We start from the raw sequence: 17,717 nt of genomic DNA on the forward strand, positions 1-17,717 counted from the left end.
TAATTCCTTATATAGTTTCTTAAATATAGTTATTTGCCTATGCAAATTCATTATTAATTTAGAAAAAAATAATCATATTTCGACTATCTATATAGTAAATTGATGAATCCACTATTAAATTTGTATGAGGCTTATATAAGTTTACAACTCGAATGACTAATCTATTAAATTTCTAAAAAAAAAAAATGTTAAAAGATGATTATGTAACATGCCTTTATACTACATTAACACTAAAAAAGAATTTGAAAATTGGGCTACTAATGAGTTCAACACTGAACTCTCTCTCTCTCTCTCTCACACACACATAGATAAACCATCTTCTAATTGTCACTTAAAAAAACAAAAAAAAGTGTAGCATTACTCATAAAATACAAAAATGATGCATTTTCCACTCATTTTATACTAATTGTTAATTGTGTTATGTTTAAGTGGCTTTTTTTTTTTTTTTTTTTTTTCAAGTGGATACAAGGAAGTTATTTGTAAAATGAGTGCGAAGAGTAACATTATTCATACGCCATGTCGACTTATGTAAAATAAAAGTGGTAAATAGGTGTTAAGTGTAATATCACGTCACGTCAACTAGTATAAAATATCTATAGAGGAATGTTAGGCTTACAAAAAAAATTGTTACAACATAATGTGTCACAACATGATTGGAAAAGAGATAAATTAATTTTTGAAAAACTCAATTATATTATGCTACATCATGTTGTAATTTTTTTTTTTTTTTTTTAAATTTTTTTGTAAAATTTGTTCGTAAGCCTAACATTTTTCAATTTGAAATTATGACAAATAATGTTCTAATCTTTCGAAAGTAACAAATTACTCTATATAGCATTGCCGCGTAACAAAAAATAAAAATGAAAGCGCTTTTAAGGGTGAAAAAGTCAAAAAATGGTCAAAACGCACTTTGACAAAAGCTTAAAAATGAAACTTTTGTCAATAATCATTTTTTTTTTTTTACTTAAAAGCTCTATTTCTCAAACACAATCTCAAACATGCTCTAAGTCCATCAATATAGTATAGAGGTATTGCGATCGAAGTGGATTAACTTATTAATTCATCTTAAATTAGGCCTATTAGCTTTTGCAACGGTGTCTTCATAATTATCCCAACAAGCTTTTCAGGAAAGGTCGTGGTGGCCTTTTGGTCACTATATTGAAAAAGCCTTCGACAGAATGAAATGGGCTTTCATCTTTTTTCTTCCTTTTTTTTTGGGGTCTAAAATAAGGGGATCCTAGCTCGATCGCTCTCCTTTTCATCCTTGGTGCAAAGTTCCATCCCTGGCCCTCTTAAGAGAAGAAGAAAGGGGTTCCATCCAATGAATCAAATTAAGCTGTAATTTTCCTTCCATATCTCACCCTATGTTGGGGGATGACTTAATCATTTTTGGAAGGGTTCCCTTAGAGAAGTCACAGCCATCAAGGAATGCCTAGACCTTACTCGTCTTGGCCACGCAATGCTATAAACCAGAAAAACCATCAAACGTTTTTACTTTAGATTATGTAATAGTCAACCCGAAGAAAAAAAAATAATAATAAAAAAAACCGATCTCTTATACCAATTTTTTGTGACAAAATAATTTCCACATCCGAAAAAAAAAAATTGAAAAGAACATAGTAAAAGCAAGTCAATCACACACGATATTGAGATTTAAGAAAATTTACTATCAAATGATGGAGTACAAAGAATAGTAAAAAGAAAACTGCTCAAAAACTAAAGCTCCAATACACTTAAAATCCACACTCGACAAACGAGAATTACTCTACAAAGAGGTCGTGTATCAGAAGGATTCACTATTTAAAAAAAAAAAAATGTAGGATTAGTGACATGTCTACAGTGCACAGATTTTTGCCACGTCACAAAATGTTGACATGTTAGTTTCCAACACATTACTAAAGTCTTTAGTAATGTGTCAAATTTGACACATCACCATTTGGTGACGTGTCAAATTTGATGTGTCACCAAAGGGTTATGTGTCAACAATTAGCACGTTACTAATTCAAAAAAAAAAAAAAAGAAATTAAAGTTATTTATGACGTGTCATTTTTAACACGTCATCCGTGGGTGACGTGTCACTTTGGCATTTTACTATTTGGTAACGTGCCAAAGTGACACGTCACCAATTGATGACGTGTCACATTAACACGTTACCAAAGGGTAACGTGCCAAAGTGACATGTCACCCCTTTGGTAACGTGTCACTTTGGCACGTTAAGGAATGATATAACACCAATTTGAGGCCAACTTTTTTCTTATTTTTTAATTTTAAAAAAAAAATTAAAAATTAAAAAAGTTTCTGAAGCAATAATTTTTATTTTAGTTATTCTTTTATTTGATATTTTAAAAAAAATAAATAAAAATTGTATTTTTATTCATAATAATGATCAAATTTTTTTTTTAAAAAAATGGTCATTATTATGAAGAATTTTTTTTTTTAAAAAATACCAAATAATAGAAGGACCAAAATAAAAATTATTGCTTCAGAAACTTTTTTAATTTTTAATTTTTTAAATTAAAAAAGAAGGAAAAATTTCCTGAAGCAAAATACAGTTTTTATTTTTTTAACAAATACAAAATAATAATAATAATAATAATAATAATAACCAAAATAAAAATTATTGCTTCAGAAACTTTTTTTATTTTTTATTTTTGTTATTTTTTTAAATTAAAAAATAAGGCAAATGTTGGCCCCAAGTTGAGCAAAATAGTTGGACCTTTAGCATTTTCCTGGCACGTTACCCTTTGGTGACGTGTCACTTTGGCAACGTTCAACGTTGACACGTTACCAAAAAATTGACGTGTCAATGTGACACGTTACCCTTTGGTAACGTGTCAATGTGACACATCACCCCTTTGGTAACGTGTCAGTTTGGCACATTACCCTAACGAGTGATGTGTCACATTGACATGTTACCAAAGGGGTGAAGTGTCAAAATCGACACATCACTATATTTAATTAATTACTTAATTAATTCCATTGAGCCCGCTTGGCTTGCTCTTGCTTGACTATCTTATATAAATGATCTGTTCGTGGACACGAAACTAATTAACTCAAATAATGAACGATCGATACTTACTTGTATAAAACTCGGCTTGCTCGTTTAACGTTCGCGAATATTAGCATGACTCATATATATTTATTATTTATATTGAATTTTTTTTTTATAATATAAAAGGAAAAAAGAAAATTAGAATAGCATTTATATCAAAGATATTAATTATGAGCTCAACCCTAGATCATCTTCCTCTTCTTATAAACACACTAATTAAGGTTTGAATATAAAAAGAAATAAAATTCAGAAAAATTAGAAAAGCTATAGGGCCGACTAATTAAGGTTTACAAAACTAAGGTTTTCAAAAACCTATGAGGCATATTGCATGCATGCGTGCAATAGATTGAGAGAGCTTAAAAGGAAATACCAAACTAGTAGGCCTAAAACATCAAAAGAAGGCCTTTACCCTAAGTTTTTTACAATTGTAAAAGAAATACGCGCGTTATCAAAAAACTATGCCATCCAATGAATATATCCCTCTACGTCAATATATATCCACGTGGATATATATCCTGAATCTTTACATCTATCAAAAAGTGAAAAAACTTGTGTGATGAAGTCCGCTGTCATATAGTAACTTTATATATATATACACACAAACTTGGACACATCATACAATTAAAAGATCTCTATTGATTGTATGTATTAATGTACAGTACATTCAAAACAGGTTCTGGTAATTAAGAATCAGAATCCAAACTACTTAATATAGTTAATATTATTCATGTATAATGATAATGTAATAATTTGTAACCTTTCATTTATTTTTAACGGAAAGTTATGGCTAGCTATCTTTCATACTTATATATCTCACAAAAAAAATGTACGCGATCACATTTTAATTTCTACTGTAGGAATATAAGAATAAAATTAAAATGTGGTTTCATTTTGAGTATTAATAGATGCAATTATGTCTATATACCAGGGGTGGGAAATATTGTACAATTTTTTTTTTTTTAAAATTAACATATTAGTGATGTGGCATAAGTGCCATGTCACTAAAAGGTGACGTGGCACACGTCACCCCATTGGTGACATGCCAGCTGGACACATGTCACCAATGGGCATTGGGAACGTGCGCCTAGCAGCTGGCCCGCACTTCCTCTTCTTTCCCTCCTATTTTTTCTTCCCTTCCCCCGCCCTTCACTCCTTCTTCCTTCTTCTCTTTTTCTCCTCCGGCCATTCTTTCTTCCTCCCCCGTGCCATAGCTTCCTCCCTTGCGCTCCTCCCTCATTTCGATCTTCTCCTTCTCTACATACACCTTCACGGTAGAGACAGGTTGGAGGCGAGCAATTTCTCTCTTCTTTTTTCCCTAACCCAAAAAACCTACCGTACGTACCTCTCACCATCGGCGACCGCAGCTCCGGCCGGCCTCTCACAGTGTCCATCGCCGACCTTCTAGCTCCGCATCGATCAGGTCTATATATATATATATATATATATATATATATATATATATATAGTAATCAAGATTAGAGGCATCATTCACTACTCGAGAAGGTTTTGTAACACCTTCCAAAAGCCACTCGTTGGGGAGGTCAATCTCATCCCAGCGAATCATTTTTGGAGTTTTGATATGAGCATTCTGAGTAGAACTTTGAATTAACAAAGTAGATTCACCTGGATTCTTGATCACAGCTTGTGGATCTAGATTTGTCTTCATCAATTTATAATAAATATGGTAGATGATAGCAAGAGGCCTGCTACCTTCTTCCATATTATAACCAGAAGTCAAAATATTAAGCGTCAAGGCTTTAAGAATATGAATATCATTCAAAGCAAGAGAAATATTGGGAAAAACATCAAAATTGACAGGGCCATTAAACAGAGAAGACTGAATCATACCAAGAATATTAGTACGAAAATCAACAAATCTTGCGTCACGCAAGCATAACAAAACAGAAGCATTAATACCAAGTCGAGTCAATGGCTTGACAGCAACTTGAACAGAACCAATATGTAAAAACTTATAACCTTTAGCAAGAGAATCGTTAATGAATTTCTTGTTAAACAAGGTAATAGTTTGATCTTTGCTGGTAATAGCAAAGGTTTGTTCAACAGTTTTGACAGAATATTCAGATTTAAAAGAAGATTTAAACCAAGAAGTAGTGTAAACATCCTTAGCGTCAAGCTTAGGGATGTTCCATTTATCAAAACAGAAATTATTATCACTTTCAACAGAATATTGTTCAAAATTAACCACGTCAGGTGGTAAACTGGAATTAGAGCTAACAAAAGAATTAGATCTCCACATTTTGACACACAAACTAAATGGGAAATTTCTGTGAACAGTTTGGATTACCTCCTATTGCTCCCTCCAGAACGCAAAGGAAAAAATCGAAAGCTTTCATAAAATCACCCCCTTCATATTACAATAGCCACAAGAAAAGAAAATTTAATAAACCTAAATTTTCAAAACCTCCTAAAAAGAATAAAGAATCTAAATTTGAAAAATATTTTTCTAAAAATAAATGTTTCAATTGCGGAGAAACAGGACACTATGCTGACAAGTGCCAAAAACCTCCCAAAAAGATTAAAAAAGAGATTAATGCTTTAAGCATCAATGACGATGATAAGCAAAAAATCTTTAGAATTTTTCAAAACAATGCCTTTTCTAATTATTCTTCTGATAATGATTTTTTATCTTCCTCTGATTCTGATTATCACTTTGCCTCTGACATTTTTGCAAATTGTGTCAATTTTGGTTGTACTGAATCTTGCTGCAATACAAAAACTTGTTATGTTCTGACCAAATCAGAAGAACAAGAAGATTTACTTCTTACCCTGATTTCAAAAATTGATAATCCTGATTTAAAAGAAGAGTATCTTAAAAAACTTAAGAAACTCATGACCAAAGATGTTGAAAAACCTGTTGGCACTAAAATCTCTCTTGAAGATACCTTGAAACGATTTTCAAAACAAAAATCCAAGGTAGTTACTATCTCAGATTTGCAGCATGAGATTAGTATCATCAAGAAAGATATTGTTAACTTGCAAATTGCCTTGCAAAATGTTAATACTGAGAACAAAGATTTACAACAAAAGCTTTTGCTTTTAAATCTTAACCAATGTTTTCCTGGAAGTGCTTTTGATAACGAAACAACTGAGCATAATGATGAGGCTGAATCCAGTCATAAATCTTTGTCCAATGAAGATAAGATTGTCAGTATGATCAGTAAAATTGTTCCTCCCAGATGGTATTCAAAAGTCAGAATTACCATTTCCCCTGATTATGCTTTTGATGTCTTTGCTTTAATTGATTCTGGTTCTGATTTGAATTGTATTCAAGAAGGATTTATTCCTAGCAAATATTTTGAAAAATCCACTCAGAAACTTGACTCTGCAAGTGGAAACAAATTGCACATTGATTTTGAATTGAATAATGCTTATGTCTGTTATGATAATATTCATTTTCATATTCCTACTGTTCTTGTCAAAAATATGAGTGAAAAGGTAATTCTTGAAATGCCTTTCCTTGCTTTGCTTTATCCATTCTCTGTTGACGAGATTGGTGTTTCAACTGTTAAATTTGGTGTTAATATTCAAATACGTTTTGCTTTAAAATTTGAAATTGATGTTAATAGGTTGGATATTAAGTTGAGGCAGTTGACTACTATCCCTACCCAGGGATTGAAGATTTGTGAACCAATGGCCCCTTAACAGCTAAATTTCCCTGTCCACAGTTTTGGGCCATAACGGCATTGGATTTCCCAAGAGTTCCGACGAAAAAGAACTGCTACCATTCCATTAGCGGCTGGTTCTCAGTTCACAGTTCATAACAACAGCAAGTTCTATGGCTCCTCCGACGGAACCTAGTCCTCCTGTCAATATTTCCTTTCCTTGGGTTACTCTCCCATTTTCTCAATATTTATTCTCTTATGAAGATCAATCTCAAACCCAGAGCAACTGGCTCGTTCTTACTTTCCTTGTCATTTTCATTGGATCTCTGTCATTTTCTCAATATTTATTCTCTTCTGAAGATCAATCTCAAACCCAAAGCAACTGGCTCGTTCTTACTTTCCTTGTCATTTTCATTGGATCTCTGAACATCCTTTGAAGAATTTGTCATTTTTTACTGATATATATATATATATAAGTGTTTTTGATTTTGACATTGAATATATCAAGGGTTCAAACAATTCAATACCTGATTTTCTTACCCGTGAATTCTTGCAGAGCCACAATGGCCAGCAAAAAGGGAAAGGAAAAGGTTAATACTGTTTTGAAGCCTAGACCCTCTATTCCCCTTGATTCCTTTGATTCCCATCCTGCTAATCTCCCCCAAATGCATTCTCAATTTGCCAAGTCAGAATCTTCTGCCTTTTGCCAATATAAACCTGGGCCTATGGCTCTGCTAACGGAACCTAGTTCCCATCCTGTCAATAACCCTTTTCCCTGGGTTACTCTTCCCCTTTCTCAATATCTGTTTTCTTCAGAAGATCTTTCTCAAACCCCTGAGCAATTGGCTCGTTCTTATTTTCCTTGTCATTTTCATATATATATTGTTTTAAATATTTGATTTTTATCTTCATTTTTTTTTCTTTTGCATATAGGGTAGGTTTAGTACTAACAGATGGATTCATTGAATGATTTAATATGTGTGTTTATGACTTTTGAATAATGTATAAACTTTTTGGTTGTCTATTGTATGCATAAAATGCAAGAACATATTGTTTGATTTGGCGAGGCGGATTCAGATAACCTTAGTACTTTTTCATTAATTGTTTTCAAATCATTTAGTTTAGTTTATGTTTTTGTATGACAAAAATACGAAATTTGGAACTAGGCTAAGATAAAATTGGTTTAAATTAGAAAATTAATTTTTGCAAACACGACTCCCTGTGGATTTGACCTCGCACTTGCACACACACTTTACTGTACATGACTTGTGCGCTTGCGAGTACAATTAAATTTGTACATCACAAAGCTGTCCATGCTGGATTCTATTGGCCGAACATGAGTCGGGACTCAGTCATGACGGTCAAAAATTGTGACAAGTGCCAGCGCTTTGCCAACATTTCCAAACAACCCCCTGAGGAGTTAAGCTCAATTTCCTCACCCTAGCCCTTCTCGCAATGGGGGGTGAATATAGTGGGACCGTTACCTCGCGGAAAGGGGGGTGTTCAGTTCACAGTTGGAATTGTGGATTACTTCACTAAATGGGTAGAAATGGAGGCCCTAGTGAACATCACAGCAAAAAGTATAGAACGGTTCTTATGGAAGCATGTTATTTGCCGTTATGGCATTCCACATGCATTCATCACAGACAATAGAAAGCAATTTGACTGCAATTCATTTCGAGAATGGTGTGCCAAGCTCCACATAAGAAACTACTTCTCATCTCCGGGGCATCCCAAGGTAAACTGGCAAGTAGAAATCACCAACAAGATAGTCTTCAAAATTTTGAAGAAAAAGCTTGGTGATCGCAATGGAGATTGGGCCAAAGATCTTCAAGAAGTCCTATGGGCATACCGAACTACTTGAAGGATTCCAACCGAGGAAACTCTGTATAACTTAGCCTTCGGAACCAAGGCAGTCACTCCAGCCGAGGTGGGATCGGGAAGTTACCGAGTAGAGACCTTTCGGCCTGAGACCAATGATGAAGGCCTCCAACTACATCTTGATTTGCTATAGGAGAAATGGGATTAGGCCAAAGTCACCATGTCAGCATACCAGGAAAGAGTGGCTCGGTATTTCAACAAGAGGGTCAAGCACCAAAGCTTCAAAATAGGAGATCTGGTTTTGTGAAAAGTTATTATCGCCACCATAGATCCAGCTGAAGCGATGCTATCTCCCAATTGGGAAGGACCCTATAAGGTGATCGAGTGCCAAAGAATGTGAGCATATCATCTCGAAGATTCCGAGGGAAAAACACTCCCCAGGCCATGGAATGTCAAACACCTTATAAGGTATTTTGTTTGAATCATTGTAATTTTGGTAAGAAGATGCATTTTTACTTTGTAATTTTCATTTCAATAAATAAAAGAATCTCCTGAAGTTACAGTAACTTTCAAAGCCTTATGTATTTACAGCCGAAGAGGCTATATAAACAAAAAATCCGCCTCGGGAAATACAGTTGAAGAGGCTTTCCCGAGGACGTTTGCGAGACACAGCCGAAGAGGCGCTCTCCAAACGCAGCCTGACTAAGAATTAAAAAACCTCCACGTAGGATAATTCTAAGGCTGGACCCTTAGTGAAATGCAGCCGAGGCAATCTCTCGAGAATAACTCGGTGAGGCATACCCAAGGCACTTTCATAAGGAAATGTTCAAAAAATACAACGCCAAAGCGCTTTTCATACTTAACCCGTTGCGGACATAAAAGCCTCCAAGTAGGAATGTTCAAGGGTTAAACCTGTCTTGAACATAAAAGCCTCCACGCAGGAATGTTTAGCGGTTAGACAAACTCGGAGAAAGCCTAGAACGAAAACTCCTTAGGGAGAAAGTTCCTAGGTACTCTTAGAGGTCAAGCACTTGGCCAAAAGCACTCTGCCATGCAATCACAAGTAATTTTTAAATTATTTTCTAAAGATTGCTAAAAAAAGGGCAAGCCTTGGGAGCTCTAGGGCTCTCCAAGTGTCTATACTTGCCCAAAGAAGTTAGGTTCTTGGTTTAGGCAATCAAAACCGACTATCTTTCTTATAAACATTAAACTTATGTTATTTTCTGAAGTTGCAAGTGGAGAGCAGGTTGTACAAACAATCTTTCATTGCAAAGAAAGGAAGTAACAAACAGTTTAACAAAAGAAATTCTTTTCATTAAGAGTTTAAAAGCAATTGCAAGAGGCAAATATACAAGTTTTTACAAATTATCCCCCTTGGGGTTAGCAGCATCAGTCTCTGGCTTAACAGGAGTGGTCTCGGCACCATCTTGGCCTTTGGAGGCTTTAGCACTACTCAAAGATCCAACTTCCGAGTCGCCGAATGGCTTGTAGTCAAACTCGCCAATCCCCATAGCATCGGGCATTTGCTTTTGTCCTAGTCCGACAAGCTATTCCATAGCCTCGTCAGAACATGGAATGTCTTCAGAATTTATAGCGTTAAGGTCCACGGTACGAGCGGGGTCGTTGGTCCAAGTTCTAAATGTCTCAAAGCCGATGATAATCCTATCTAACCAGGCATTATCCCGAGTCTACGAGGTGAAAGATAGTTGATTGAGGTAATTCTCAGCTCGGTTCTCGGCATCCTGGAGTTGAGCTTTGCTTTCACTGAGTTTCCCTCTGAAGAACTTGAGCCTCTCTTCGGCTACTGTCCAACCCGTCAGTGCTTCTTCGGTTTTAGCTTCCTAACTTGCTACTTTAGCTTGAGCTTCTTTTAACTGCTCCAAGACCTCAGCATGCTTCTCTCCCAGCTTGCTCAGATCCTCCTTGACGATAGAGCAATCTTCTTGAAGTCACTTGTTATCGCCTCGGAGAGTCTACAACTCGGAAGCTAGCTCTGAGATCTTGGAGTCGGCCTCAGTACTAGCCTTAGTAGCCTCGGTAGCTTCAGCTTGCATCATTGATTGCTGTTGACCCGCGAGAAGGAGTTCTTTGTCTTGCTGAGCCACGATATCTTTAAGTCTGGCGTTCTCAGCCTCAGACTCAACAAGTCTTTCAAACTCTTAGCTTTTGAAACCAAGTCCTTGTAGAATTTCCTAAAGTGACAGTATAGAACTATCGACTTCATAATACTCTACAAGAAATTCAACATTAGTCAGAATCAAATTAAAATCATAAAAGTCAAATGAAAGGGAGGTACTTACGACGAGTTGGTTGAAGTTCATCCTCTCCGCCATGCCTTGGGTATAATGATCATGTTCACCGGCCAAACACTCTTGGGGAATCAATTCCACCAAGGCCTGGAACGGGTTCCCCAGCAGCTTGCCCCCAAAGTCTGAGAGAGGCTTGCCAACAGTCTAGTCCACTTCGGAAGGCCTCACCAACGAGCCACTTGAAGAAGCGGCATTGGCTTCGGGGCCCTCAGTTTGACGATTACCTTCAAGAGTTGGAGTCTGTACGATAGTTTGAGACCTCGCACCCTCCTCAGCAGCTGCAGAGTTCACCCCGACATTATTGCGCTCCATGCCCACAGAGCTTTCTAACTCCGACTCTTGGGCTATATCTTCCAAGATATGCTGGATGTTTAGGCCTAAGTCCACATGAATGGTAGTTGTCGGAGCAACACCAGTTAGGTTAATAAGTGGAGCTACTGCTAGAGGCTTTGCAGCGACAGGCTTGCCATTGAGGAGGGCCTTGTACGCCTCAACCGGGCACACAATTGGCCCTGGACCTGCCTTCCTTTTGGCAGCCAGTAGTTGGGCAAAGCTGGGCTTTCCCTTGTCAGCATGAGCCTCGGGCCCAAGTTGTTTGGCCACCTTCCTCCTCTTTAATTGGGGAACCTCAGGCTCTTTAGGCCCGTCCATCAGCCTTAAAACTTTTTGTGCCTGAGGCTCGCCTACCTTTCCCATGCCTTTGTCTACAACAAGTTTTCGAGGGGTGGCATTACCTGTATTAGCCGCCGGCGGGATCAGAGTAACAGACACCGGACTCCTTATGGCTACGGGTGGCTGGCCTCTTCCTGGATCTGCCAACGCCACCCTTTAAGGGGTATTTTAGGAAACGAGCCAGTTTGGATGAAGAAACTAGCTTCTTATAGTACATAGCTGACTTGTGTGTTTGAGCCCCAAGCCAGGATTTTGTTTACCCTCTCTATCTCTTCTTCAGATAGAATGGGTTCTTTATTAGCGTTCGTTGAAGGAACGCTTGTCTCTTGAGGCACTCTCGGCCCTTCCACTCTTTCTGAGGATGCAAACTCCCATCCTCCAATCGCAAAGAAGGATTTCTTCTTCCATTGTTTATTACTGGTGAAAGTCTTCTCCAGTTGAATAAACCTCCCTCGGCGAGATTGGAAATTGAAAAGAGCATCGCTCCTAGGGTTTTTTGGGAGTCTGTACACCCACAAGAATTCTCGAACCGTGAGCGGGTGTTCAACCCCAAGAACTGTTGGCCAAAGGAAGACGCAAGCGGAAATCACCCTCTAGGCATTGGGCATGATCTGATGGGGAGCCAAATTTAGTTGGCTTAGTAACTCCCGAACGACCTTCAGGAAGGGTAGCTTGAGGCCTACTCGGAACATGGCCTCGTATAGGCAAACTTCATGCTTGTTGGCGCTTACCACTGCACCTTTCTTCTCGTCATCAAACCGAAGTTTCATCGACTTCGGGATATAGCAATCTAGCCTGACCCGCCTCTCATTGGCCTTTGACAACTCCGATTTCCACAAGGTTGGGTAAGTGTTACCCAAACCATCAGAATCCGACCCATTGGTGTTGGCCATGAGGTAGATGAACTCAGGGAATAGCGATCAAGGAATGCAGGGGTGGTCACTGTGAATCAATTGATGGACGACGGACAGACGAAACTGATCTACTGCTGGTTCGATAATTGGAAGCAAAAGATCCAAGTATCTGAGTACAGGATTGTTGGGATGAACGAATTGCTCACAAGAAGGAAGTCGATGATTCCGATCAATCGAGGTTCTGAAAAACACTACTCTCAAAAAGTAGTATTGAGAAAAGTGGTTAGGGTGGAAGCAAGCCAGAGTAGTGAAAATGAAGTGGCAGAGCTCTCAAGCAACGAAAATGGAATTTCGGAAGAAAGAACTTTGCAAGGAAAATGGGAAACATGGTAAAGTAAAGGAGAAACCCTCGTTATATACTATACAGAAGGAGATGGTTGGGTATACAAAAAGGGTGGCACACGAAACCCTAGATAAACCTTGGGAACACGCGCATTAACTATCCTCAAATGATGCACCTCACCAAACCAGGCAGAAATGGACGAGTGGCCACCGAGAGTACAACTGCATCAGTAACGACACGTGGCACTATACTCAACCGCACAAACCAAAGCGAACTGAGTCTCGAGAATATGAACCGCGTAGTAAATTTTTGGAGGGAAAATTCCTGCCAAAAAATTTTAAAATTTCAAGTTTTCCACCGAAATATTTGAAAAGGAGTCGGGCATTTATAATGCAGTCTATTAGATGTGGTTTATTATTAAATTGGTTTAAGCAAATGTTTTTAATCACATGCTAGTTCTGTAGTCTCAGATGAAATAGTTGAAACTTGTTTAATATATTTGCGTTGAGAGAGGCTGCCTTAGGATCTCCCATAGTAACAGTGCAACAGAAACTTGAATTTTTTTTTGTTTTATTAGTACACGAAATATTAAAGGCGCAACTTAAATATACAGGAATACAGGAGAAACACAAAACACTTAGCTAGAAAGAGATAATAAGTTAAGAAAATCATCTATACTAAGCACATTAGAATCAAAAGCAATTATCTTCTTACTTATCATTTATTTCCTTTCATTAGATGGAAACTTTTTAACAATATCTAGAAATATCCACTGGACAGAAAATCTTCTTATGGGAACAGGCTCCATTATGTAAACACCAGAGATTTTCACTAGATTGAGAGCAATTAGGAGATGGTTTTACTATTAGCATCATCCTAGAAAATTGTAGCATGTTTGCATCGAAATTGAGAATTTGGAGTCGAATCGCATTGCATAAACAGGAAATGCACCAAGTTCAAGGGCTTCCACTCTTTTAGAGGCATTTCCCAACAAATACAGATATCAAGGCAATGGTCAAATTGTTTTCCATTTTCAAATTGAATATATCAAAGGGGTGATTCTATTCCTGATTCGATACTCAAGAGTTCTTGCAGGGAAAAAATATGACAAACACATCCAAGAAACCAACCAATGCTTAAAAAAAAAGAGAGTAATACTAAATGAACAGATTTTTTTTTTTCAAATTGAATTAAAGAAAATTCAATCTAACTTAATCTATAAAAATACCATATATATATATATATATATATATATTTGCAGGTGAGAATGACATGCTTTTTAAATAACTTTGTCGGTTAAATGACATCCTCCCTTTTTGTATTTTTTTTCTTTTTTTTTTTGCCCTTTCAAATCTGACTTACTAAATTTTGACCCAAATGTATTTTTCTCTCTCAATTGTTTCTTATTCGTCCTCCCCTTTTTCTTCTAGGATGCAAATGAGAAATCCCGGTGTCCCAAGCGACACAAGTGCCTTCTACAAGTTGCACGCTCTTCTCCTCAAGACCGGCCTTCACGATGACCCGCTCTATCTCCGACGCCTCCTGCTTTCTTGCGCCGCCGCCGCCCCTCACAGCTTATCTCACGCCCGCTCCCTCTTTGCCCACATTCCCTCTCCAGACATCTTCGCCTACAACACTCTCATCAGAGCCCATGCCCACTTCTCTCCTTCCCATGCCCTTTCGCTCTTCTCTCAGATGCGCTTGGCCGGCGTCTCCCTCGACGCCTTCACTTTCCCATTCCTTCTCAAGGCCAGCGCTCGTCTCCACCTGGGTCAGGGCCTTCACTCGCTCATCATTAAGCTTGCGTTAGATTCTGACATTTACGTTCAGAACTCGTTGATAAGCTTCTACGGCCGCTGTGGTTCTATTCAGCTTGCGTCTAAGCTGTTCCAAGAAATGCTCCAAAGGGACTTGGTCTCGTGGTCTTCCATGATTGCTTGCTATGCGAACAACGGTTTCGGGTTTCAAGCTTTGGACCTGTTTCGGCAAATGCAGCTCTCCGTCTCGGAGGATATAAAATTCGATGAGATCACTATGCTCAGCGTAGTATCCGCGGTTTCGAGCTTAGGGGCGTTGGAATTGGGTCAGTGGGTTTATACTTTCATCCGCAGAAGCGGTCTGGAGCTTTCTGTTTCACTAGGTACTGCGCTTGTCGATATGTATTCGAGATGTGGGTCCATCGACGAATCGATTCGAGTGTTTGATGAAATGCCTGTAAGAAACCTATTGACATGGACGGCGTTGATTGATGGGCTTGCAGTACATGGCCGTAGCAGAGAAGCTCTGAGGGTCTTCTACGAGATGGAGAAATCCGGCTTCTTCCCGGATCATATCACCATTACTGGGGTCTTAGTTGCTTGCAGCCATGGCGGTCTTGTTGAAGAGGGTTGGCAAGTTTTTGAAAGCATAAGAAAAAAGTACGACATGGAACCACTGCTTGAGCATTATGGTTGCATGGTTGATCTCCTCGGCCGGGCAGGCTTGCTCTACGAGGCCTATAACTTTCTCGAAAGAATGCCAATGAAGCCAAATTCTGTGATTTGGAGAACTCTGCTTGGAGCCTGTGTAAACAACAACCATCTAGAGCTGGCAGAGAAAGTGAAGCAGAGGATCAATGAGCTCGACCCTTATCATGATGGTGATTATGTGCTCTTATCAAACGCGTATGGCGTAGCTGGTAGATGGGTTGAGAAGGAAGGAGTGAGGAATTTGATGAGGGAAAAGAGAATCAGCAAAAATCCAGGCTACAGTATAATCAACATTGACCAAGTGATTCACCAGTTTGTTTCTGGAGACAGTTCTCATCCCCAATCCGAGGAGATTAAGACATTCTTAATTTCAACAATCAACAGTTTAAGGCTTCGAGGTTATACTCCCTATACAAGTAATGTATTGCATGATATTGAAGAAGAGGATAAGGAGCATAGTGTTGGTTATCACAGTGAGAAAATGGCCGTTGCTTTTGCACTCCTTAGATACAAGGATAGCAGGACGATAAGGGTCATGAAGAATCTTCGAATTTGTCATGACTGTCATAGTTTCATGAAACATGTTTCAGATAAATTTGATAGAGAAATCATCATCCGGGATCGAAACCGGTTCCATCATTTTGTTAACGGATCATGTTCTTGTAGGGATTATTGGTGAAGGATGATTATCTTTCGTATTTTTTTTATTAATTTGAGTCAAGGCTCGATCCAAGACCTTTGGCTTTTTTATATATATAACAGTTCTATGTATTCATCCGTTATAAACTGTTCAATAAGATCTTCATGTAGTTTGCTTTCACATTATTGCCCTTTTAAAATATTATATTTTTGTTAAAGAACACAAATTTCTTTCAATCTATTTTAATAAGTGACAAGTATCATTCAAAATCTTTGGGTTTCTAAAAAATTAATGTTTAGATTCATAAGTTAGTAAAATGACAATAAATGACTCTTAAAATTATTTAACAAAAAAAATATGTGAGAGGTGAAACTTGTCACCTATTGAAGTAGGTTGAAGGAAATTACTTCCAAACTGGTTTGGAGAAAATTTTTGTCCTTTGTTATAGTAGAATATGGGTAGCTCTGTTTGTTAAAATTTTTGTAATATGTTTTTTCTTCTCAAAACAAAACAAGAATATTAATGAGAAATGATTGGTATTAATAATTTGTCTATATATATATATATATATATATATATATATATTCCATATTCTGTTATAAATTTAATAGATTAACTATTTGTATGGTCCACCATTGACTTATGTGAGGTCCACATAAGTCCACAAATCTAATTGTTGATTTGTAAGATGATATGGAAACGATATGGGCAAAATATTGATACCAATTATTTCTCAGTATTAATAAACAAACCAAAACATAAAAAACAGTTTTCATATTAGAACCTTTTTTTTAAAAAGAAAAGAAAAAACAAAAACAAAACCATCCAAAACACATTAACAGATAATTGTTTACATTTATTTATGTTATTCTTGTGTTTATAATTTTATCCTTTCAATATGAAAGATTCCCCTAAAAAAAATGTTATCCTTTGGTTAAGCCAATAATGTGAACATGTATTTGAAAGTTAGTTGCATGAGCATTATAGGAATGAAAGAATTGGGCATGAAGAATAACGTGATCGAAGATAAGGAAGCAGGAGACTTGTGATTTGGTTGTTTACATTTATTTTAGTTACTATCATTTGTTTAGATTATTCTTACTATTAGGATGAGTTGATCATTTTATCTTTTGATTAAGCCAGTAATAAAAATACTTAAATAAACGTTAGTGATGATGAATAAAATGATCGAACCTACCCTAATTTAGATGTTATGGACTTGATATTCAGGTTTGTAACACTGATGCTTAAGTTAGCATAGGTTAATGGTCATTTTATTTTATTTTATTTTTTATTTTTTATTTTTAGGATCAAATCTAGAGTGTTTATTGAAATAATTGGTATGTGATCATAACTAAAATGATCACATGACCTCTCCTCATGCAAGGCGTCAATGATAGAGTAAGGCCATGGTTAGGTGTCACTTGCAAATGAGAAAATGAGATACAAGACGAATTGTAGTGCCGAATTACAGCTTATTGGCAGGTTAGGACCGTAATCTTATGTTGCGATGGATTTCATGTTACCAGGCAATTAAGACAAACTAAGAGCAATTATTCCTTGTGCCTTGCTTCCAACGCTCTTTAAGTAAATATTGCGCTGGCACGCTAGCTTTTGTGGTCTGATTGAGGCCCATAGTTTGGGCTTCATCAAATTGACTCGAACTGTAGGCCCCTGAGCCTGCATTCTTGGCCTAGGTTAGCCGAGTGGATGTCTGGTATTTCAATATGTATTTTTATGAGATTATGATGAATAGTCATTAAATACCACACCACTATCTCACTATATAAACGTGACATTGTCACTTTAATGGTTGACAATAAGATAATGGTGGGGTATAATATTACTCTTAGGCTCCATTTGTTTTGGCATAAAATGTTTTCAACTAAAAACATGTTTTATTTTTATTTTTATTTTTTTCTGCATTTGACTCGT

General features: G+C 37.1%; 2 protein-coding genes across 2 annotated transcripts; one reads left to right on the plus strand and one right to left on the minus strand.

Annotated features, from left to right (window-relative positions):
- Nucleotides 1–9,868: 9,868 nt before the first annotated feature.
- On the minus strand, nucleotides 9,869–12,704 carry LOC132161898 (uncharacterized). The gene is made up of 2 exons (XM_059572117.1): nucleotides 10,797–12,704; nucleotides 9,869–10,726 (listed from the first exon to the last, which is right to left on the minus strand). The coding sequence occupies exon 1, from the start codon at nucleotides 11,499–11,501 to the stop codon at nucleotides 10,950–10,952; it is 552 nt and encodes a 183-aa protein (XP_059428100.1). The 5' UTR covers nucleotides 11,502–12,704; the 3' UTR covers nucleotides 9,869–10,726; nucleotides 10,797–10,949.
- Nucleotides 12,434–15,863, plus strand: LOC132162358 (pentatricopeptide repeat-containing protein At4g21065-like). Its single transcript, XM_059572599.1, has 2 exons — nucleotides 12,434–12,720; nucleotides 14,105–15,863. The coding sequence occupies exons 1-2, from the start codon at nucleotides 12,434–12,436 to the stop codon at nucleotides 15,819–15,821; spliced, it is 2,004 nt and encodes a 667-aa protein (XP_059428582.1). The 3' UTR covers nucleotides 15,822–15,863.
- Nucleotides 15,864–17,717: the final 1,854 nt, after the last annotated feature.

This window comes from Corylus avellana, chromosome ca9 (assembly GCF_901000735.1).
Source record: "Corylus avellana chromosome ca9, CavTom2PMs-1.0".
NCBI classification, from domain to species: domain Eukaryota; kingdom Viridiplantae; phylum Streptophyta; class Magnoliopsida; order Fagales; family Betulaceae; genus Corylus; species Corylus avellana.